This window comes from Felis catus, chromosome X, assembly GCF_018350175.1.
Source record: "Felis catus isolate Fca126 chromosome X, F.catus_Fca126_mat1.0, whole genome shotgun sequence".
In the NCBI taxonomy this organism is placed as follows: Eukaryota; Metazoa; Chordata; class Mammalia; order Carnivora; family Felidae; genus Felis; species Felis catus.
In genome coordinates, this window is record NC_058386.1 from 90,671,228 (window position 1) to 90,694,722 (window position 23,495).

Sequence of the window (23,495 nt, forward strand, 5' to 3'; positions counted from 1 at the left end):
CATAAGAACTATATAAGTATTTGCAAATAAATGTTTTGTTAAACACGTATGTATACTGGGTCCCCCAATAAATCATAAGCTTCTTAATGATTAGGAGTTCATCTTCTTCCTTTTCCGCACAATACCCAGCTCTATTAGGTACCCCATCCAAACTCTGGAGAGTCAATTGCATTTAAACGCAAGTCCCAGACTGCAGCAGGTGTGTGTAAGACTCCTATTACAGGGAGGCGGGTCAACACCACCACATCCCAAGCCCTGCCGAGTGCTCAGTGGTCCCCATTTTATGGACCGTGCCAACAATTTCTCAGGTGGTTCTCCAACGCCAATGCAAATGTTGCCTTAGATATGGGGCAGTTCCTCCAGTGAAACTCAACACAAGCTGTGGTTTTAGAAAGAATCAGAACGGGAGAGGGCCAAGGGGTGTTTTTCTCTTCCCAGAGCACCCCTTCCCCTTGGAGTGACAGCAGGGGAGCTAATGGAATGTCTAGGACCAGGCCCTGGAAACAGAGGTGCCCAATTCTAATAGCTGTGCTCTAGGTAGCACAAAGAGAACGACACACATGTCACTCCATTCCCCTGCCTCCAGGTGAGGGAAGGTGGAAGGAAGCAGACAAGCCAGGACCATACAACAGAGACCTTTCTATTTACCACTCTGGAGTTCCCACACCTTGCCTCAAAGACAGTGCAGGGATTGTCTGCCTGGAAGTCAGGACAGCTGGGCTCTGGCTCGTGGGTAGTAAATAGTTGCATGACATTGAGAAGACCACAAGATACTGAGCCTCTTTATATCTTAGTTTCCCCCATCTAAAAGAAAAAAACAAATTGGATGATTTTCCTTTCCCAACCTAATTCGCGGTGCTATTGTGAGTGACAACTGAGGTGATGAATTTGGAAGTATTTTGCAAAGTGCAGAGCTTTAATTTATGTAGAAGATCGTTATCTTGAACCTCTCTAAGAGAGGAAAGTTATTGTGCTGTCTAGTACAGTAACCACTAGTCACATTTGCCTTTGAGCATTTGAAGTGTGGGGAGCCACAATTAAGATGTGCTGTAAGACACAGCCCGACTTCGAAGAATGGAAAAGATCTCATTGGAATTTTTTTGCATTGATTACATGTTGAAATGATAATATTTTGGATGCATTGAGTAGATTAAAATATATTATCAAAACAGATTTCTTCTGTTTCTTTGACCTTTTTAACTGTGGCTGTCAGAAAATGTAAAATTATGTACAAGGCTCCCATTATATTTCTATTAGACAGAGCTGGTCTAGACGATCACATTCGGGAAGGGCAGAATAGCTAGGTCCCTCCTCAGGCAACTCAAAGCAGCCTGTTCAGTTAGGAAGAGAAATACTTCTGGATACAATTCTCCCATGAACCCACACACCCACTGCACCGCTGTTTTGTGTCCCTTGACCTCCCCTTACAAAGTCTGTATATTTTGGTGCAGAATCCATTCTTTTTAAGGGGGTTGGGAACAGGGAAGATTTGATTTTCAGGAATAGGTACACATAGGTTGGGAGGAAGGAGGGTGGGGAACATTGGGTTGCTACAACAATGACTTACTACTGAAGAACACCAAACTAATTATCACATTACAATTCTCTCAGCCTACCAGGGTGGGTAATTAGCTTCCTTGGAGGCTCCTTAAGGAAAAAAAAAAAGAAGAAGAAAGAAAAAGAAAAGACTCCTTCCCAGCAACTAGCTACTTTGTCCTTTTAATTCAATTCAATTCAATTGGGGGTAGTTGCAGAAAAGGAAAAATTAACACATTAATGGCTGAAATGGAAACAGCCAGGGACGCACTAGAAAGGTCTTCCTGCAGTTCTGAGGCCAGGCTTCCCTTTGCCCATCAAAATGGCAAGTCCTGGGTTAATCAAAATGGGGGCACTACACAAGATTTCTTCAAACATCTCAGAGGAGACCTCTGGGCTCATATTCTTCTCTGCTTTACCACAGTTCCTTGTCCTACTTTAAAGACAGACATGGCTAATGGGACTTCGATTCTACGAGTCCATCAGCTCTGCCCAGTAAGAATGAGAGCTCCTTATAGCATTATTATGTAGACGACCGAATCCTTCCTTAACTTAAGTTTAGGGTTTAACAACAGACATTCCATTTGGGGCACACTCAACATTGGCAGGAGTGGGGACTGAACTCAAAGGGAATAAAGTATACAGATTTTGATTTACTCATGGGAAGAACAGAAAAGAGACAACTTAAGGACTGAGGAATCAAATTATGACACAAATTACAGACCAAATCGCATCAATTTCCTAAACCTCAAGCCAACTGAACCATGAATTGGACCATATATATATATATATACACACTATATATATATGTATATGTATTACACATATATATACTATGTATATATGTAATATATGTTACATTTGCAATTACATATAATATGTATATGTATTATATGTATGTGTATAATATGTATATTACATATGTATTGCATATGTAATATATATTATACATATATGTATATATATTATACATATATATACATATATTCTATATATGTGAAAGAATAAGAGAAATAGGTCAAATAGATGTCCATATATATATACACTATACTACTATAGATAGTATATTAGTATATATATTATGTACTAATATACTATGATAGTATATTAGTATATATAGTATATATATACTAGTATATATATATATTAGTATATACTATATATACTAATATACTATATACTATACTATTATATATAGTATATATATACTACATATATATTATATATATGAATGTCTATTTGACTTATTTCTTTTATTCTTTCACTATTACCCTCCTCTGAAAGATTTGTTTTATTTTATAACTTTAAATAAATATTTGCTTTCTCCCAACTCCATTGCTCTGTTCTCCTTAAAAAAGTATTTGAAAATCTAGCAAACATGTTCAAACCAGAATCAAACCTATATATTTTCTAATGAACTAGAACATCAAAACATTCCTTTAACTGAACCCAAACTGAGCCAATGTTTCATTTGGTTTGAGTCCCTGCTGCAGAGGAACATTTTTGGCTGTCGTTTGCCTTCAAAGGAAGGTAGTTAAAATTCCCTGGAAATGGCCTATCTTCTACAACCTTGAGTTTCTCAGGTTGAATGAAAAAAAATGTGAATCCCTCCCACAAGTCCCAGATCCCAAGACAGACGAACACAGGATGGAAACATGGTGGTACTGCCATGTCCTAGAAAAGAACAAAGAATTTCAGCCCCACTCAACACCACTGTTCTTTGGTGAAATGGGTATTAACCTACCTATGTCCCTTGCTAAGAACTTGGAAAAACCTTGACATGTGCTGATGCAAAACTATGCATGGTCTATAGCTCATCCTTTTGGTTACACGATCCTTATTCTGTGGAAGCTACTGTACAACTCTATAAATTGGAAACAACCGATAATATTGGAAAATGATCTTTATCTCCAGATGTGTAAATTCTAACTTAACCAAAATGGAAACCAGGTCTTAGACAAGGTAAGAAACTTGTCCCACGTCACAAAACTGGGAAGTGGTGTCACTGGGCCTTCCTACAGAGATGCTTCCCTCTCCTTTTCCATATCCTATCCCCCTCCACTTGCCAGCCTGGCATGGTCCTGAGTGACGTGGAAGTGGGAAGGGGAAAATGGGTATGTCAAATCCAAACCATACCTAAAGTACTGTTTTGCCTGAGATCAGCTTTGTCCCTGTGAAATGTTCACTGAGTGGATGCCCTGGACATGGCTCTAAACTGCCATGGAATAGACAAGGTCATGTTACATGCATCCTTTTATGCTTTGGGGCTGAAATCATGTGAAAGATCTAAACACGTCATCTGTGATGAGCTCAGACGTTCTGGAAATTGCCATTAAGGCTGGCCAGGCCAGCATTTGGCTTCATTGATGTTCATGAATTACCTGAAATAAAGATTTAAATTCTGTCTCCTGAGAACACCACTTTAGGTGTTTTGGTTTTTTGTTTTTGTTTTTGTTTTTGTTTTTGTTTTTGCTAGTAGGGAGCAAGGGCTGTGTGTAATTCTGATATCTGCCAAGCAAAGTCCACTTTCCCTGTCTCGAATTGGTTTCTCTTTTTTATCCTGTGGGTGTGACTATATCTTCATTCCTTCTCTCTAGCAAAGGTGTTGTGAAAGAGCAAAGGCAGATCTTGCCTGCCTTTGCCTAGGTTGGGATTTATTATATTCCTTTTAATCAGACAAATATTCATTAAATCCTAACATATTCCTTCTCTGTTTCTAATATCTTAGAGTCAGTGAGATGCATCGTTTCTAGAAGGGAAATTCTGTAGGTAGCATGTTGGCGATCATGTTTAAGCCATGTTTACTCACAGATGGTTCGGTTCACGTGGGGTGGATGACCCAACTGGATACAGCCCACAGAGAATCCATTTACCTCAAGCTACTGCCGCCTCAGCATTTTTAAGTAAGAGGTTAGTGGTGGCTTAAAAATAGGTTCACCAATTCTTGGCCGTCTAAAACTAGGTCCACCCCCCACTCAAGAGGTGAAGATTGACCCTTCTTTCCTTGAAGGTGGGCTGGAGTTAGTGACTGCTGCTAATGAGTTGACTAAAACAGAAGTGACGGTCTGCGGCTTCGGACACTAGATCACAAAAGGCACTGCATCTTCTTCCTTGTTCACTTTCTTGAATCACTGTCTGGGAGAAGATCCTGCCAACGGCCATCTTGGAAGTGGAGCCTACAGTCCCAGGTGAACCTTCAGATGACTTCACCAACACCACACCAACACTTTGACCTCAACTATATGGGGGATCCTGAGCCGGACAAAACCACACAGGCTAAGCTACTCCAAAATTCCTAACCCACAGAAACTATCAAACAGTAAATATTTGTTGTTTTGAGTGGCTACGTTTTGGTGTAATTTGTTTTGCAGTACGAAATGAGTAGTACACATTAGAAATCCAAGAGGGGTGCCTGGGTGGCTCAGTCGGTTAAGCGTCCAACTTTGGCTCACGTCATGATCTTGTGGTTCGTGAGTTCGAGCCCCACATCAGGCTCCGTGCTCTTTCTCTCCCTATGCCCCTCCCCCCCACTCATACACACGCACACATGCATATTCTCTCTAAAAATAAAAAAAAAAAAGAAATCCCAGAAATGATCAGTGATATTTCTGAAAAATGACTGGTAGGCAGTTATTGCCAGACTTTACGAGTCTTGATCAAGCATTTAAAGTCCATTTTTTTTGCAAGACCCTGCCTAGAATTTGTACAATTTCATTCTTTTTTTGAAAATTTAAAATTTTTAAGTTAAAAAAAATTTAAATCCAAGTTATTGAACATATAGTGTAATAATGATTTCAGGAATAAAATTTAGTGATTCATCACTTACATATAACAGCTAGTGCTCATCACAACAAGTGCCCTCCTTAATGCCCCTTGCCCATTTAGCCCATCCCCCCACCCAACACCCCTCCAGCAACCCTCAGTTTGTTCTGTGTATTTAAGACTCTCATCTAGTTTGTCTCCCTGTTTTTATATTATTTTTGCTTCCCTTCCCTTATGTCCATCTGTTTTATATCTTAAATTCCATATGAGTAAAGTCATATGATATTTGTCTTTCTCTGACTGACTTATCCATTCACTTAGCATAATACACTCTAGTTCCATCCACGTTGTTGCAAACAGCAAGATTTCATTCTTTTTGATTGCCAAGTATTATTCCTACAATTTCATTCTTTTCAAAAAAATTTTTAATGTTTTATTTTTGAGAGAGAGAGAGAGAGAGAGAGAGAGACAGAATGTGAGTGGGGGAGGGGCAGACAGAGAGGGAGACACGATTCTGTGTCTCCAGGCTCCAGGCTCTGAGCTGTCAGCACGGAGCCCGACACAGGGCTCGAACTCACCAGCTGTGAGATTGTGACCTGAGCCCAAGTTGGACGCTCAACCAACTGAGCCACCCGGGCACCTCTCTATAATTTCATTCTTAATCTGAATGTTAAAACATCAGTCTTTGTAGCGTGAGCAATGTGAATTTGCTTAGATAGGGGCATGTGCTGTTTTGTACGCTTCACCAACACATTAGCAAACACTTGCATTTTTACTCCTTTAGCAGATATTACCTAGATATTAACTACGTCTCTAACACCGTGCTGGGTGAAATGGGTACTTTTACATATCTGTTCATTCACAAACATTAGTTGAGCATCTACTAGGACCCAGCGCTGAGGACACAAGATGAACATGACATCGGACCCCTGAGGGGCCCAATATTTAGTTGGAGAAGTAGACAGGTAAATACAGACTTTACAGCACAGCATGGTGAATATTACCCCCAGATACATGAATGACATGCGATGATAGTGCAGGGAATGAAACTATTTCTATTTGAGGTGTTGAGGGATGAATAGAAGTTTCCAAGCAAAGAAGAGTGGTAGGGTAGAGGGATGGCATTCCAGGGGCAGGGAAGTAGGGTGTGCAGAGTCATGAAAGCATGAAAAGCTTGTGCTGCTTCTTCCAGTTCAGTTCTGCCTGAGAATAAAAATATGGCCGGTGATGTGCATGCTCCTGGCAGTGTGAGGCCAGAAGGACAGGCTGTTTTTCTAGGCCACAAGCATTTCCACGCCAAGAGGCTGCTCGAGTTGCCCCAATTGGAAGCAAAGATAGTGTTTGTGCTCTCCGCCCCATATTTCCCAGGCTGGAAGAATTCTCGTGGTGAACACTGAGCCTTGGGAGAACAAATAGAAGTCTTCTGGGCCATACAATTGCCTTTACCACAAAGAACTCAAATTGTCTGTGCATGACTCCACTCAGCTTCTCAACTTGAACTTCTGGGGCCCTTTGCCTTTTCAGATCAGTGTCACTCAGGCGGCGGGGGCAAGATCTTGCACCAGAACTTCAAAGGACACACTGCTGCCTTTATCAATAAAATTATGCTATGAAAAAAAGAGTCAGCTGAAGCAAATGTTTGCTTAGTGGCATAATTTGCATTTGGCACGAGCTTCTAAGCTTGTCACAGACTGATAAATAGTTCATGGCTTGGCAGTGATTCATACACCACATTTTTTAGATCACTCACTATCCACTAATTAAAATCCTGTGTGACAAATCTCTGTGTTTCCTTTCAGACCCTGGCCTACATATTTTTTCTCTTGTTGTGAGAATGATGTGAATTATCTTGTTTCTCTTTATGTGTTGACTTCTAAAAAGCTCAAAGTCAAATTGGAAGCTCAAGTGCCTCAACTATGTTGACACTTCGGGGTGGCAAGTGTTTGACATTTTTGTTTTCGATTTTGCTTTTCTGTTTCAGATTGGCGTGTGACTGGATTATTTCACTGACTGTGCTTTTGCTGGGTGATGTTGAAGATGGTGACTATGAGGACAAACACGACAATAAGCATTACAGGTTTCTGGTCTGCGTCCATCTGAGTAGAACCGGGGTTTAGCTGTGTCTCCATGAGTCCAAACAAGCCTGACGGTTTAGTCTCTGAGCGGATAGAATTGGTATCATGGAGACTCAGCGGTATTCACGAGGAACGCGTTGCCCTGCATGCAGAGGGTATTGGCCTCTGTAAATGAAGTCAGCATGCACAGTTAGGAGAAGAGCACTCACCGTCTTGGTCGTTACCTGAGTCAGCTGGAGACTTGCTCCGGCGCATGGGGCCAGGGCTCTTAGCTGAACTCTTCTGAGGGGTTGGAGAGGCCTTTGGGCCAGCTGTGGCCGATGGGTTTCCCTTCATGACTCGGCATTCTGGTAAAAAAAAAAAAAAAAAAGACACAGCTCAGTAAAGCCAGGGGAGGAACGGGGCTCAGCATATTACCAACTTCTGGAAACTGGAGTAACCACCACAGGCCAAAGTACCCAATGGCTCAGGACTACGGGGTGGTCCTCACCGTCTGTGGGAATGACGGCTCTGGGGAGGGGGGCATGGGAGAAACTTTGAAAAGTCATCTGGGCTAAGCCAGGTGTTTAAATCCCTGGATTATGGAAACAAGGGAAGGAGTTGAAGAGCAGGTTGGGCGGGTTATTAAATAGTCAACTCGATCATTTGTGGACAACGCAGAAGAGCACCTGTTGACCTAATTAATTAATTTCCTTGGAGAAGAGATTGACAGCCGAGAGGCTGCAGCCACACAGATGAAACATTCGTGAGTAATCTAAAGGAGAAAGGAGGAGCTACCATTTATTGTTCATTGCATGCCATGTATTATAATAGGCATATTAGGGATGTCATGCCATTTTATAAATAAGCACTCCTAACTACCACCGCCACCACCACCATCTTGCATTTATAGAACTCTTTCTTTTTTTAAAAAAAAATATTTATTCATTTTTGAGAGAAGGAGCATGAGCAGGGGAGGGGCAGAAAGAAAGGGAGACAGAGGATCCAAAACAGGCTCCGCACTGACAAGCAGCGAGCCTGATGCGGGGACTCGAACTCATGAACCGTGAGATCGTGACCTGAGCCGAAGTCAGACGCTCAACCGATTGAGCCACCCAGGCGCCCCTTTTTTATTTTCAATGCACGTTATCATAAAACCCTATGCCGGCTTAATGAATATAAAGGAGCCAGCAGTGACTGTCACTCAGAGCTTACAGAAAGCTCTTGGGTGTATCGGGGAGTCTGCCAAATGTTTCTGCTACTTGCCTCAACCTCAGTGCGACACGTGTGGGGCACTTTTTCCATGCAGATCACTCAGCAGCCCTACTGTGGTAATTCTGGGCACGGATTGTGCTAATGCGTTAAGAGAATTACCATACTCACGTTGCTGACGAGACCGCAAAGAATATAAGCCTCTTGCTTAGGACCACAAAGCAAGAAACAAGCAGAGCGAGGGCTAGCAACCAAGTCTCCTAAGTCCCAGTCTAGTGCTCTTTCCGCTATGGATTTTCCAACCTTGTGCTGTGATGGTCAAAGTGGAACCACACAGCTAGGTAGAGGACAGTCTTTTCTTTGGACACTCTCTGGTCACTTCCTACTTAAAGATCTATCAATTACCCAGAAAAAATTAGGGGATCTTTTCTGACAAACTGAGTGGTTTTTTGGAAATTGAGTTAAGCAGAAAGCTCATTTTTGTTTGTTCTATGTCTTGTTTTGGTTGATGGACTTTAGTGATCACTGTCCAGAGCTGGAGATGCAGAAGGTATAGGAAGTTGCATGTGGCCTGGGGTTTGTTTGGCTATTTTATGGTCATTTGTCTCTTCTCAAAGTGAACACAGCAGAAATGCCACCTCTTATCAGGGTCCTTGTCACTTGAGCTGTTTGTAAAGTCTACAATACAACCGGGTTTGTTTTTCTCACCCCTCATAATTGGGAAATATGTTTTGAATGTGTCTTCCCATCAGGATCATTTCCTAACCCTGTTGCTGTATGAGCTAATCCGCCATTAACTTACACATGGAGCTTGGACTCAAGCAAAGGGAGGTGGGCAGATGTTCACCTCCTTCCTGAGATTAACAACCTCTGGAATCTTGAGTCACAGAGCAGGGGGAATGAGGCAGCAAGCCAGAAAGAGGGAAGAGGGGAAAGATTTGACACTAAGAACACAGTGGAAAATCTTTCTAAAATGGAACCATCAACATGAGCCAAGTAGCTGGAGGATGTTGACTACAAAAAAAGTATACATATAATATCCAAGTTCTGACTCCAAATTTTCCTTCCCATAGTCTGAGTCTGATTGCACCCGTCATCCCATGTGACACAATATGTGGTTCGAGAAATCTGGTCACTTTTGGGGCAGGTAGTGAGTTTTATTGAGTTTGGAGGCTGAGAATCTGGGACATCTAATCAACCTTTCACTTAGTGACTCATGTATCCAAATATACAGGAGAAAGACTGACAGTATTTGCCCTCGAAGGTCCATGCATGGATGTTCTCTGGTCCATATGAACCCATGGAAATCCTAAGGGTTAGAAGGAGGGACGATAAGAGAGCAATCATATCCAGTGGTTGTGCGTACCATTTTCATCCAGAGAAAAGTCATCCTGAGCATAGCGAAATTTTTCAGGACCACAGGCAATAAACACGTCGTCATCACCAAAGAAATCATGGAGACAGGTTACCTACGGAGAAAGCAGAGACATTGGATGGACATGTGATTATCTTGTGACAGTAAACATCATATCATGCTGGCAGGGGAAAAAAGCTTCAGGTCTGGGCCATCATCTTTAGCCCTCAGGGATCTCCATTTTTCAAGCCACCAGGCTCATAGTCTGCATCACAGCCCCTGGTGAGTAAAGATATACCAAATGCCATTGCCTTTCCATGTTTCATGTTTCATGTTTCCATTGCATTAAGAATAACTTCAAGACCATGTGGACGTGATCCCTTTTAATAAAAGTTCACAAGCAGGGGCAGCTGGGTGGCCCAGTTGGTTAAGCGTCTGACTCTTGGTTCTGACTCAGGTCATGATCTCACAGTTCGTGTGTTCAAGCCCCATGCTTGGGATTCTCTCTCTCTGCCCCTTCCCTGCTTGGGTGCTCTCTCTCTCAAAATAAATAACGAAACTTAAAAAAATAGGTTCACAAGCAGATGGCCCTGCAAATGTTACCTTTTCTCAGAGGCTCAAACACAGAGTGCTCCTAGCCCGACTCTGGGGCCAAAGGTGTAAGCCACGGCAGATGAGAAAGGTCGTCTGCAGCCTGAAGTAGCTAGACTCTATGGCTGACCAAGATGTGGAAGCTCTTCTCGTCAACTTCATGAGTTTTGAAAGAAGGGCACCAGTTCTCAACTGATTGCCACCCATGAAAATTGGACTTTTGCTAAAAATGGACCAAGAACACGGAAGTGACCCAGAATACCATTCCTCCCTCAAGAACAAGAAGGGGAAAACTGTCCTGACCACTTAAAATTTAATCAAGAGCAATGAGTCCCCATAGGCTTGAGGCTCTGCTGGTAAAACCATGTTCCCAGGATCCTTCCCACCCTCTAGTGCCCTATGCATTGCTGTTTCTCCACAACAGAGAGATAGTCTCCCCAACCCTTTTCTGCGCAAAGAAATGAGGGTCCCTGGGAAAGTATGTTGCTCACTATAGTCTCCTCACTTCTCAGCTTCCTAATTACATCTGATAATTAGTCCAGCACACGAGGACAATCCCAGGAGAAACCATAGAGTCAAAACATTCTTATCCCAATCCTTAGCTTGAAAGTGTTCAAAGCTTCTAATTGTTCTAAGCTACCCATTCAAGCTGCCAGCGATGGCTTTCCAAAAGCACAGTGCTCACAAAGTAATAACAGCTTGCTGGGTGCGGAGAGCAATATTTCACATTTGAAAAAAATGTGCACATTAATACCATCACCCACCCCAACCCAGGTTCTATTCAGTCCTCATCTGCCTAGCCAAGATGATTGCAAGATTTACACAAAGTGAGAGATGCTTCAAGATTATCCCCATTGCGTCAGCCTCCCAATCATCCAGGAGATGCCAAGATAAGGGAAGACTTGGAAGACTGCCAGGTTTGCTCCTATAAGCCTTTTCCCAGCCGTGGGTCCTGACCTCAGCAAATAGGCCAACATCCTACAGCCCACTTGTCCCTCACCCATTCATTCCACACTCATGTAATGACAACTAGAGCTACCCCTAAATTGAATGTTTATTCTGTGACAGGCACCCTGCTAAGTACTTCTGAATCTTTCCTCTCATTTTACCCTCACAACAGATCCTAGAGGTCAATATTATTGTCATCGCCGTCTCACAGATGAGAAAACTGAGGCCGAGAGACAATAAGTAAATTACTTAGGTGGAAAGTGATGAAGCCAAACGAACACAGATCTATCGGACTCCAAAGCCTGTCCTTTTTTTGGCCACTCAGCAATACAAAACTCATGCACAGTTCAGGCACTGGGGAAACAAGGATGTTTAAGACACGGTCCACGACTCCATGGAGCTCACAACCTGACGTCCCAGACCTTGGCTCAATAAAAACTGGAGCCCCTAACTTTGATACATTGTGTGTCTCTGAATTGTTTATCCCCTGGCACCTCCTTGACCCTGAAGATCTCTGCCATGCCCTCATGTTCGATGCTGGCCCTGGCCCTGACCCTGACTTCAGTTTTGCTTATGAGTTAAGGAAGCCTCATCCTTGGGTGCCCCTCCACTAGTGGCCTCTAGGGTGTAGCACTTTGTTTCAAGACCTGCCTGTATTCTCATGAGTGCTCACCTGCTCCTTCCCTTTCAAGCACTAGTTTCCCGAATGTAACAGCCAAGTTTATCCCTCTCTCTGCATGTCCCCATGGTTTGTGGTAGAGTGCTTGCCGTAGAGTGAGAATTCAGCAGGGCTCTTTTTGTCTCAACCAAATGCAAAGAAAATAAGAAGGAGGCTTTGTAAGTTTATACAGACGCAGAAAAGTAGGAACAAAAAGGAAATTAATCTTGGCAAACAACAAGAACTAGCATTCAAAGGGTTTGAAAGGTAACACAAATACACAAATTTAGGAACAAGAAAGGAGCGATGATTGTGCATTCAGAAGTTCTTCTTTGCATAAATATGCTAATTAGTTGGAAAACTTAGATGAAATGAATGATTTTAAAGGAAAATGTAAATAATGAGGTTGGCTCAAAAAGAAATCGAAAACCCCAACCAACTACTGGCCATGAAAATAATTTAGTAAACACTTCAAACATCAACCCTTCCGCAAAAGGCAGCAGAGCATTCATTTTGGAGGTGCTGGTGGAAATTGCTTCCCAAGAAGAAAAACCAAAAGCTCAAAAGCAGTCATTGCAGTGACACGCCATGATACCCTATTGTAGGACAACAAAGCCTTCACAGATTGCTCTGGGGGTTGCTGTTACAACGACCCACCCTCCTCCAACCCCAAGCCTTTTTGCCCCCACCCAGGCTTTGGGAAAAGCCTTTGGATAACCCCTCCTTCGGGGAGCTTCTGAGAAAGGCAAAGCCCCCCTATGCTTCTCACAAACTCACAATGGTGTGGCTGGCTTCAAAAACATTCATTTTGCAATCCAGCTGTTCAGCATCAGGTTTCTTGTGTGATCCCTCCCCACATTTTACTGGCTCCCAAATGTAGACAAGTTCACATTGTGCATGTGAATACCCAGCTTTCCCAAATGCCTTGGATACTGAGACACAACAGCCCTCCCTGCCTTTGTTACAGAGTTGGGAAAATAGAAAGCTCTCCGTCTTAAATATGAGGAACCCAAAGCACAGAGAGTCAAAGTGGCCCAAAGATACACAGATGGCCCATGGCAGAGTTGAGGCCAGCACTCAGGTGTCCTGATTCAATTCCGGACAGAGCAATTCAGTTGTCTGAGAGAACATGCTTTCGTAAAGCCCTGACGTCAAAGGCTCGTATACAACCTGAACAGGAGAGTCCGCATGTGTCCTAATCAATGCCCGATATCCATTAGAACATTTTACTAGACTGTGAAAAGAAAACATCATACTTTGAATCTACAGACAAGAAAATTCCTATCCACTACTGTAACTGGCAATGGAGAATGTCGTGGAAATGGAGGACAAGGAGAAGGAGGGGAGGAGGAGAAAAAGAAGAAAAAGGGAGAAGGAAAAGAAGAAGGAGCAGGAGAAGAACGGAGCTCTCTTCCCAAAAGAAGCTCAGCTCACACCTGCTTTTGCAAATTCCATGGAGGTAACGTGACAGAAAGTCCACCTTAGCCTACGTTGCAAATGTGTAATTTTGCAACTTGGATTTTTTAGATAACATTTCAGTCATGAGGTGGCATCAGAAGTGGTAAAAATAATAATCATTATGATACCACTTACAGCATCCCCAGAGATCAAGGGTCCAGCTGACATCAGCTTTTGTGTGAGTCACACTCGGGCCTTTAAGTCAGGGACGAGAGCACAAGATCATAATGCCTGTCTTTGTAATTAATGAACTGCCCGCACAAAATCAATAAAATCAACTCATATTAACATTGAACCATTAACTCAATGTTCTTCCTTTAAAAAAAAAACAGCAGATATATTAGCTGCGAATGTCAAATTCACTCCGTGGCTTGATTTAAGCTTAATTAAATTCTCCACATGTTACAGATGCTGGCGGTTAGTTCTTGTAGAGTAGACTCTACATTTCATGATCTAATTGTGCAGAGAGAAATGTTATCTCAGAAGCAAGGTCTTGTATATGTATGAGACTCGCTTTCAACATGCAAAATATTTTCACTGAAAGTTCAACTCCACTAATATTCATTCATGAAGCACTTAACTATGGCAAAGGGACTCTGTGAGAGATATAGTCGGTCACAATGAAAGGCTCCTGCTTTCAGAATTGCCAGCATAATAAGCGAGTCAGAACTACACACATAATTGGAATACGAGGCAGACTGTTGTTAGCACTGTTACAGAGACACAAAGAGCCGGGGGAACACAGAAGACAAAGAGAACAATTCTAATCACGAGAAGTGGGAAGACTTCATAGAGAAGGTGACAAAGGCGAAGCCCACAAAGAATCTGGGTCTTGAGGGATGTATGGGATATAGGTTGATGGAGATAGACGTAAAGGGGATTCCAGGTAACTGCACAAATAAAGGCAGGAACGTGTCTTTTCCTCTTTTTTTTTATATTTATTTATTTTGAGAGGGAGAGAAAGTAAGCACAAGCAGGGGAGGGGCAGAGAGGGGGGGGGGGGTGAGAGAATCGCAAGCAGGCTCCATGCTGTCAGCGCGGAGCCTGACACAGGGCTCCATCCCACGAACTGCAAGATCATGACCTGAGCCAAAATCAAGAGTCAGACACCCAACTGACTGAGCCACCCAGGCGCCCCGGAACACGTCTTTTCTTAATAGTCCTAGAAAGAAAGAACTGCATCTCATCAACTACAGTCACAGAGATTCTAAGTACAATTGCCTGGATCCATCCACCAGCCTTGCAGTTGCCTCCTAGTGAGATGCAGGGTGAAGAGAAGGGCAGAGAGTGTCTATGGGAAGAGGAGTGGCCCCAGTGGTGAAGAAGGGGGAATCTTGTGGCAACGAAGACAACCCACACTGATTTCCCAGTCTTGCCAACACTATATCCAGCCCACCGAGAGTGGCTGGCAAGCTTTGCAAAATGAGTTAATGAAAGATTCAGTAAGCCTTACGGATGCCGCTTCTTCTAAAAGTTACCGCCATTCTTATTCTGGAACATTTCCTGCCGGCAGCCCTGGTTGGGCTCCAGAGGCTGGCACAGGGTTGGCTTGGTGAGCTGAGACAATGCTTCTGAGACAACCCTGGCTTGCTTGCTTATCAACTTTGTTTTCCCATACTTATCCTGAAGTCTTACTTGTGGCTTCTCATGACAACATTCCTGCCTGGGCAAACAGCTCCTTGGTTCTACAGTACCTCTCTTGGCACATGCATCGCATGTTCAAGGTCTTGAACTTCCCTAAAATCTCTGGTGACAAAATAGCAATGCCACTTGCGTTTGTAAAATATTTTCACTGTTTTCAAAGTACCTCCACATCTATAGGGTCTTATGTTCTCTTCCACACCTCCAGTTCTCCAACCAGGTTTCCATCCCCCTCACTCGACCAAGGCTGCACTTGTCAAGGTCAACAATGACTTTCATCTTGTCAAATCCCCCTGTCATTTCTCCGGATTCATCTTACTCAACCGCCTAGCCAACACCGGACATAAGCTGAGCAAGTCCTCCTCCTTAAACACTTGTCCCTCTTCACTTCTGGAATCCCATAGCCTGCTGGATTTTCTCCTCCCTCAACCTCCTTTGCTAGATTCTCTTTTTCTTCCAGACCACTCCGTTTTTGAAAGCCCCAGTGCTCAGTTCTCAGATCTCCTCTCTTCTTCATTTCCATTTTATGGTACTAGGTGATCATAGGCAGCCCCGAGGCTTTATATACTTTCTATACACTGATAACTCACACAGAAACAAACATCCCTAAGCCCTTCTTATCACTGAACTCTAGACATATATTCAACTGCCTGCTTGATAGCTCCATGTGGTTATCTGATGGGCATCCCAAATTTAAATGTCTAAGATTAAACTCTTATTTCTCCCTCCCCTCCAAATGGTTCCACAATTCCCCTAGTTGCCCAAACCAGAAACTTATGACTCATTTGTTACTAGAAGTCACATTTTCCCTTCTCTGTTGTCACTGTTCTACATCAAGAACTAGGATAGTAGCCTCATAACCAGTCTGTTGGTCGCACACGCCCACCGCCCCCTACACATACACTCGTACTGCTCTCCATACCGTGGTCACGGCTGTACTTTACCATTTTGTTTTAAATTAACTTGTTTATTTTGAGAGAGAGAGAACGTGTGCACACGTTTGAGCAGGGGAGGAGCAGAGAGAGAGGGAGAGAGAGAATCCCAAGCAGGCTCTGCACTGTCAGCGTAGAGCCCAAGGCGGGGCTCAAACTCCCAAACCGTGAGATCATGACCTGAGCCAAAATCAAGAGTCGGGCGTTTAACCGACTGAGCCACCCAGGTGCCCCAGTACTTTGTAATTCTAATAAGGCAGTTCACTCCTCTGCTTAAAACCCTTCAGCCTGCCCACCATAGATAGAATAAACTCCAATTTTTTTTTCTTTTATCTTAGCTCCACAGTATCCAATCTTTTATGCTACACATGCTAGCTGGCTCCAGTCAGACTCTGTCTTCTTTCTGTGACTCAAACACATCAAGACCTTTCCTGCTTCAGGGCCTTCAGAGCAGTTCCCTCTACCTAGAGGATAGAATACCTTCCCAGATATTCACGGGGCTAGCTGCCCCTTCACAATCAAACCTAAACCATCACATAAATTTAAGTCTGTGCGGCCCTCAAATTACCTGCCATTGTTGCTTAGAATCGTAGTTCTTTTAGGGGTGCCTGGGTGGCTCAGTCGGTTGAGCATCCGCATCTTGACTTCGGCTCAGGTCATGATCTCATGGTTGGTGAGTTCGAGCACCTCATTGGGCTCTCTGCTGTCGGCATAGAGCCAGCTTCATATCCTCTGTCTCACTCTCTCTCTGCCCCTCTCCCATGGGCTCTCTCTCTCAAAAATAAATGAATAAAACCAGGCACCGTTAGACCTTCCCACTCTCTTTTGTGTCTCAACCTCACCTTTATATTTTATATCTTCTTATCTCTCGGTGCCCCATTCTGGAAAAAAAAAATTTTTTTTCTATCTTCTTATCTCTCAGTCCTCCATTCTGGAAAAAACAAAATCTCCAGATCTGCTGATCACTCTTTATTCAGATGTGTTTCATTTGCTGTTTAGTCCACTCATTGAATTCTATTTCATTTCCCCCCACATTTGCCTGGTCATAACTGATAATTGCTTTTGCTTATCCCGTTTTGATTACATGTTTTGTTTCTTTAGACAAGCCATCTGGAGTTGTTTTATGTCCTGTATCTGATTAATTCTAGTGTCTGAAATCCTTGGAAATCCAAATCTGTTGTTTGTGCTAACTCTCCCTTGTGGCGGCTTATTTTCTTGTATGTTTGATATATATAAATATTGTGAGCTCCTATTCGATTGAGCTAATTCTTGGGGAATCCTGCGTGGTCTAGGTTGGGGATCCTTTCCTCCCCCAAAGGCGTGGATTTGCTTCTGCCTTGTGCCGGGAGGCATTAACAACGTGGGGCTACCTTTACTCAGCTGTGCTTTCCCTTGTGACAGGAGTATAAATTTGAACTCCAGACCTGTGTTAGAACACGCTTTGCCCTGCAAATTCTCAAGGGAATGTTTGCAGTAGCAGCAGCCGGGGCAGCAGTAAGACTATGTTCCTGTTTATTCTGTTTCCCCCCGGGAGTCATGACAGAAACCAACAAGTTTCCAGGTAAGTTTTCTGGTGCGTCTGCTTTTTAGGGTCTTGGCCTAATGTGGAGACTGCAGCTTCCGGTGTCTCGCTTTTCCAGGACCTTGTGTGCCCTTGCATTTCTGTTAATATCCCAAGTGCTGGGCTCCAGTTATGGGGCTTTGCCTACAGGGAAGCCCATGCTTTTCCTTACTGCCTGCTGGTTCTTTGTCTCTTTCCTGCTTTTCCTTTCTGCAAACTTACAAAAGCATTTAAAAATGTTTGTCTGGGGCGCCTGGGTGGCTCATTCAGTAAAGCTTCCGACTTCGGCTCGGGTCATGATCTCGGGGTTCAAGGGTTCGAGCCCCGCGTCAGGCTCTGTGCTGACAGCTGGGAGCCTGCAGCCTGCTTCCGATTCTGTGTGTGTCTCTCTCTCTCTCAAAAATAAACATTAAAAATACATACATACATGCATACATACATACATACATACATGCATACATACATAAAATGTCTGCTGCGGTTTCCTCAAAAAGCTAAACATAGATTTGCCATATAATTGGGTTCCTGGACCCACTTTCGATGTGTGGTGGTGGGGGTAGACATGGGGTTCCTCCACCTCCCCAATAAGCAGTGCTCTGACATTTGTAGAATGTCTTACAATTCAACTCAATTCTGAAACTATTAGGAGATAAGGTCAGATTCCACAGTTAAGGGTTCAGTCCTAAAATATCCTCGCTCCCCACACCAGATGCCAGTCACAAACCCAGGGTGTTGTGTTACCTGTGCTTCTTATGCTATAAATCACAGGTTACACTTTTCCAAATCTGGGTAAATAGGGCAGACTTGCTTCGGGTCCTTTAATGCTGGAGGATAAGCCAGGGGACACTTTGGCCCTCCTAACCTTTGGTAGTGCTGTATTAAAACCTTTGTTTTAACCCTATAAATGTCGTTTTTACATTTACTTTTTAAAAAATGTTTTATTTTTGAGAGAGAGAAAGAGAAAGAGAAAGCATGAACGGGGGAAGGGCAGGGAGAAAGAGAGAGAGACAGAGGATCCAAAGGGAGCTTTGCTCTGCTCTGACAGCAGACAGCCGGATGAGGGGGCTTGAACTCACAAACCACGAGATCATGACCTGAGCTGAGGTTGGACACTTAATCGACTGAGCCACCCAGGCTCCCCTCATCCCACTTTTAAATAGCCATCTAAAGATTTCCCCCCTGCAGGACGAACCCTATGACTCTTTCTTTTCTGTTTTTTCTCCCATTGATATTTGCCTTATTTCCCTTATATCTCAGGACAGCACTCCCCTCCTTATTCACAAGGGATACATTCAAAGACCTTCCCAGTGGATGCCTGAAGCCGTGGGTGGTGCGAAGCCCTATATATACATGTGTATATATATATATATATATATATATATATATATATACTATATTCTTCCTATGCATACCTGTATATAGTTTAATTTATAAATTAGGCACAGTAAGAAATTAACCACCATAGCTAATAATAAAATAAAACAATTATAATAAGATACTGTAATAAAAGCTATATAAATGTGGTCTCCCTCAAAATATCTTATGGTACCCCACTCACCCTTCCTCTGTTTGCAGTGATGTGAGATGATAACATGCCTACAGGATAAGATGAAGTGAGGTCATAGGCATCGTGATGTAACATTAGGTAACTACTGACCTTCTCATGATTCATCAGAAGGAGATGATCTGCTTCCAGGCTGTGGATAACTGAAACCACGGCTGAGGGGGGACTACTGTAACCGTTTCAGAATTTTCACCTTGTTGAGAAGAGTCCCTTGACTCTCCCATCGGCCTCTCCCCATTCCCTTGTTAATTAATCTAAAAGTTTCAATTGGTTATCTGTTAAGATCCCCAAAGGGGGGCTGAGATAACCAATCTGTTAAGACTTCCCAGATTGTTTTTTGGTTTTGCAGCAATATGGGGTGCCCAAGTGAAAGGGGTCCCCTTATCTACAGACTTTGCTGTGACCTGGGTAATGGGCATATTCAGTGGGTTAATATCCTGATCATCATAAACCAGACCTACATGGGCATATACACAAAGCATATCAGCTGTTTCATCTGGGGTATTCTACTTGGCATTCATAGAGGGAGACAGCCCCCCTTCTCAGAGTAAACAGGCCTTACAGTGGCTTTTATCCAGTCCACCAGGCTTAGGAATAACCTCTTGTGTGTCTGGATCACACATAGCCACTCTCATTCTCATAATCCATTTCAATGAAAGTTCCTCAGGAAGCTGATGGTACTGATCCACAAAGCAAAACATCTCCTTTACACTACACTCCCTGGGTTTCAGTAGTTTCCTGGTTTTGCCCTTCCCCCTGTTGACTACCTTCTTGGCGACCAGAGGTCTTAAAGGGACTTTCTGTTGCCCTTGCACAGTTTTTACCTTGCGTGGGCTGGGGCAGCTTTGAAGCTGGTGGCCTAAGCTCAGACGCAGTGAAATGTGAGTTTGGTCTAACATCAAGGTCTAACACCTATTCTCTCTTACTTTTATCTATTACAGATAACAATAACCAAGGGACTGAATATCTTTGCCTCTCTCTTATTAGTTTGCACTTCCTTATGCATGCGGTGAACCAACGCCCAAGAGTTGGAAACACCGCTAAATTCTACTAGCAACTTTTTACCTCCAGGAAAAGCTCTAGTAAAAGCTGTGCTGCAGTCCCATACCATGGATGACCATGTGGCCACCCAGGAATTAACATTCCATCGTCCCCCACCTTTTCAACCTCTCTCTTCCCAAACCATATGTTTCCATGAGCCACGGCCCCTTCCAGCAAATCCCACTTCGCTGACACCAACTACAAAGTTCCAGTTACCAACTCCAATGTGTGGGTATGTGTAGATGCTGGCGGTTGTGTTGACACTATCTACTCAGAGTAGCATTGATTCTCACGGGTTAAGGGCTCAGTCCCACAAGACTGCCCCACTCTTGCCCTTCAGATGCTACGTCTGACTGACTGGCTACAGATCACAGGTTCTCACGACCCCCTCCTTGGGTTTGATCAATTTCCTTAGCGTGGCTCACGGAACTTAGGAAACCAGTTTGCTCACTATAAACTGTGATTATCAACGACACACTGTGGTTTGTGATAAAGGATATAATCCTGGGACAGCCAGATGGAAGAAATGCATGGGGCAGGGTATGGGGAATGGACACGGAGCTTCTGTGCTTCCTGAATGTGTGGCTTTTCCTGCAGCTCCACGTGTTCGGCAACACGTTTGGGTTCTTATGGAGGCTTCTTTACATAGGCATGATTGATTATATCATTAGCCTTTGGTGATCCATGCATTCAAAATCCAGCCCCTCTCCCCTCTCCAGAGGTCTGGAGGGCAGGACTGAAAGTTCCAACACTAATCACCTAGTTGATTCTCCTGGCAACCAGCCCGCATCCTGAGGAGCTTTCCAAGAATCTCCTTATTACTATAACAAAAGATACCTTTGTCATTCTCACATTCTCATCACTTAGGATAGTCCAAGGCTCTTGGAGCTCTTGGACAGAAATAAGACAAAGACTATATATATATATATATATATATATATATATATAATAAGAAATATATATATGTGTGTATATGCATATATATATTTCTTATAAATCATTGTATCACACCCTAAGACCCAGCACCTCCACTATATACAAAAAAAAAGAACTGAATGCAGTGACTCAAATAGATAACTGTAGGCAATGTTCATTAGAGCACTATTTACAATAACCAAAAAGTAGAAACGATACAAGTGTCCATCAGCAGATGTATGGGTAAACAAAATGTGTTTTACACATACAGAGGGATCATACTGTACTCTCACAGTTCAACCACAAAAGGAATGTGGCTCTAACACATGCAGCCTGGGCCTTGCAAACGTGATGCCAAAAGAAATCAACCAGACACAAAAGGACAAATATTGTATGATTCCACTTATATGCAATATCTAGAATAGACAAAATCACTGAGATACAAAATAGATTAGAGGTTCCCAGAGGCTAAGGGCCAGAGGGATTGGGCAGTTACTGCTTAATAGTTACATAATTTCTGATTAGGGTGGTGAAAAAGTTCTTGAGCTAGATAGTAGTGATTGTTGAACAACACTGTGAGTGAAATTACAGCCACCGAACTGCGCACATAAAATGGTTAAAATGGCACACTTTTGTTATGTATATTTTACCACGATTAAAACCATTAAATAATGTAATAGGCCCGAAAAACCATTGAATTATACATTTAAAATTTTTTTAATGTTTTATTTATTTTTGAGAGAGAAAGAGAGACAGACAGACAGAGTGTGAGCGAGGGAGGGGCAGAGAGAGAAGGAGACACGGAGTCTGAAGCAGGCTCCAGGCCCTGAGCTGTCAGCACAGAGCCCGATGCGGGGCTTGAACTCGTGAACCACAAGATCATGACCTGCGCTGAAGTCGGACGTTTAACTGCCTGAGCCACCCAGGTGCCCCAAATTATACGTTTTAAATGGGCAAGTTGTATGGTCTGTGAATTATATACCAACAGAGCTGTTTTAAAAAAAAAAAGAAGAATATAAAATAGTTTGTTGTAATTTATCCATGATTTGGTTGTATTGTATAGCAGGAAGGCTTTTTAGAATACTTAGACTGTCATATTGCAGAAGCAAAAGTGAACTTTCATCTATTCAGAGAGGTCTTCTTTATCTCTTGATCTCAACTAGAACCACCACCATAGAATCTCCAAAACAACAGAGCCAGCATCCGTCTTGTTCTCCATGGTATCTCCACTAAATTCAAGTGCAAAAAGTCAAACATTTTTAAAATATTACCGTCAGTAATAGCAAGAGTCCAAGGACCATGGTAATTAAAATTTAGCTGGTAAAATTTAGCATGGTAATTAAAGATATTACAGTATGATAAGGTTATTCTAGACCACTAGTCATCACTGTCCTCTATACCAGATGTTAGACAAAGTCATAAGAGATATTGACTTGTTTACTAAGCTCTGGATCTATTTGCTTTCTAGTTATTTGCATAAAACAATGCAGTGCCAAGCTGCTCTCCCACGAAAGATAATTTCTTAAGGGCCTTAGCTGCCCTAAGGGTTTTGCCCCATCTCCCTCTTTCATCCATCAAAGCATCCACTTCTGGAAGGCACTGACCTTGTCTCTGATTTCCTTTGTCTCGCCTCAAGGTGCTTAGCTTTAGTGTGTGAGCCATGCCAAGGGCCTTAGGAAACAGTGTTGACTTGCCACTTGTGGAGGGAGGGATTGATACTCTGTTCCCACTATCTTGTGCCACCCTCTGGGAATTCTATGCCCCTCTGCAAGCCAGTCTACCTATTTCTATGGCAAGTCGTACTGAGGCTGATTCCCTCTGATCCTCCAGCACTAGACCTGATTGGGCTTTTCTTTTGCTTTGCCTGGTAAAAAATAACTGGTCCTTAGAAGCTCTTCTCATAGGTCTCTAGGATGTAAAGTATCATGTGAAACATCAAGAGTAGATTGAGTTTCTATCAACTGATTTCTCACAGCCAACGGTGACTTTCCTTCCACCTCCATTGTGGAATTTTCCCCCACAAAACCCAGTTAGACTGAAACCCAGGATCTCCCATCTCAGCAGGGCTAACATCCCTCCGGGTTATTCTTTTCACCTTCAATACAATTTATCTTTGAATGGCCAAAGGTCACTGATGACCCCTTGTTGTTCTGCATTTGTCAAGTGGTCTCACTTCCATTACCTCATTTGGTTCATTGGCCCCATTTTGTTTATATATAAATGACGCGTGGAAGCCCATCAAGGTTAAGCGACTTGTACAAGATCACA

The 23,495-nt window shown here is 43.0% G+C and overlaps 1 protein-coding gene across 5 annotated transcripts in view; it reads right to left on the minus strand.

Annotated features, from left to right (window-relative positions):
* DCX (doublecortin) overlaps positions 1–23,495 on the minus strand; it is a 110,149-nt gene that overhangs the window by 22,625 nt on the left and 64,029 nt on the right. For 3 of the 5 annotated variants that reach the window (XM_019824180.3, XM_019824178.3, XM_019824179.3), the window contains exons 4-5: positions 9,931–10,033; positions 7,583–7,720 (exon numbers count right to left, since the gene is read on the minus strand). In XM_019824180.3, coding sequence (XP_019679739.1) covers positions 7,583–7,720; positions 9,931–10,033 — 241 coding nt within the window. The remainder of the gene's footprint in view (positions 1–7,582; positions 7,721–9,930; positions 10,034–23,495) is intronic. The other 2 variants (XM_019824183.3, XM_019824182.3) reach the window with 1 other exon arrangement.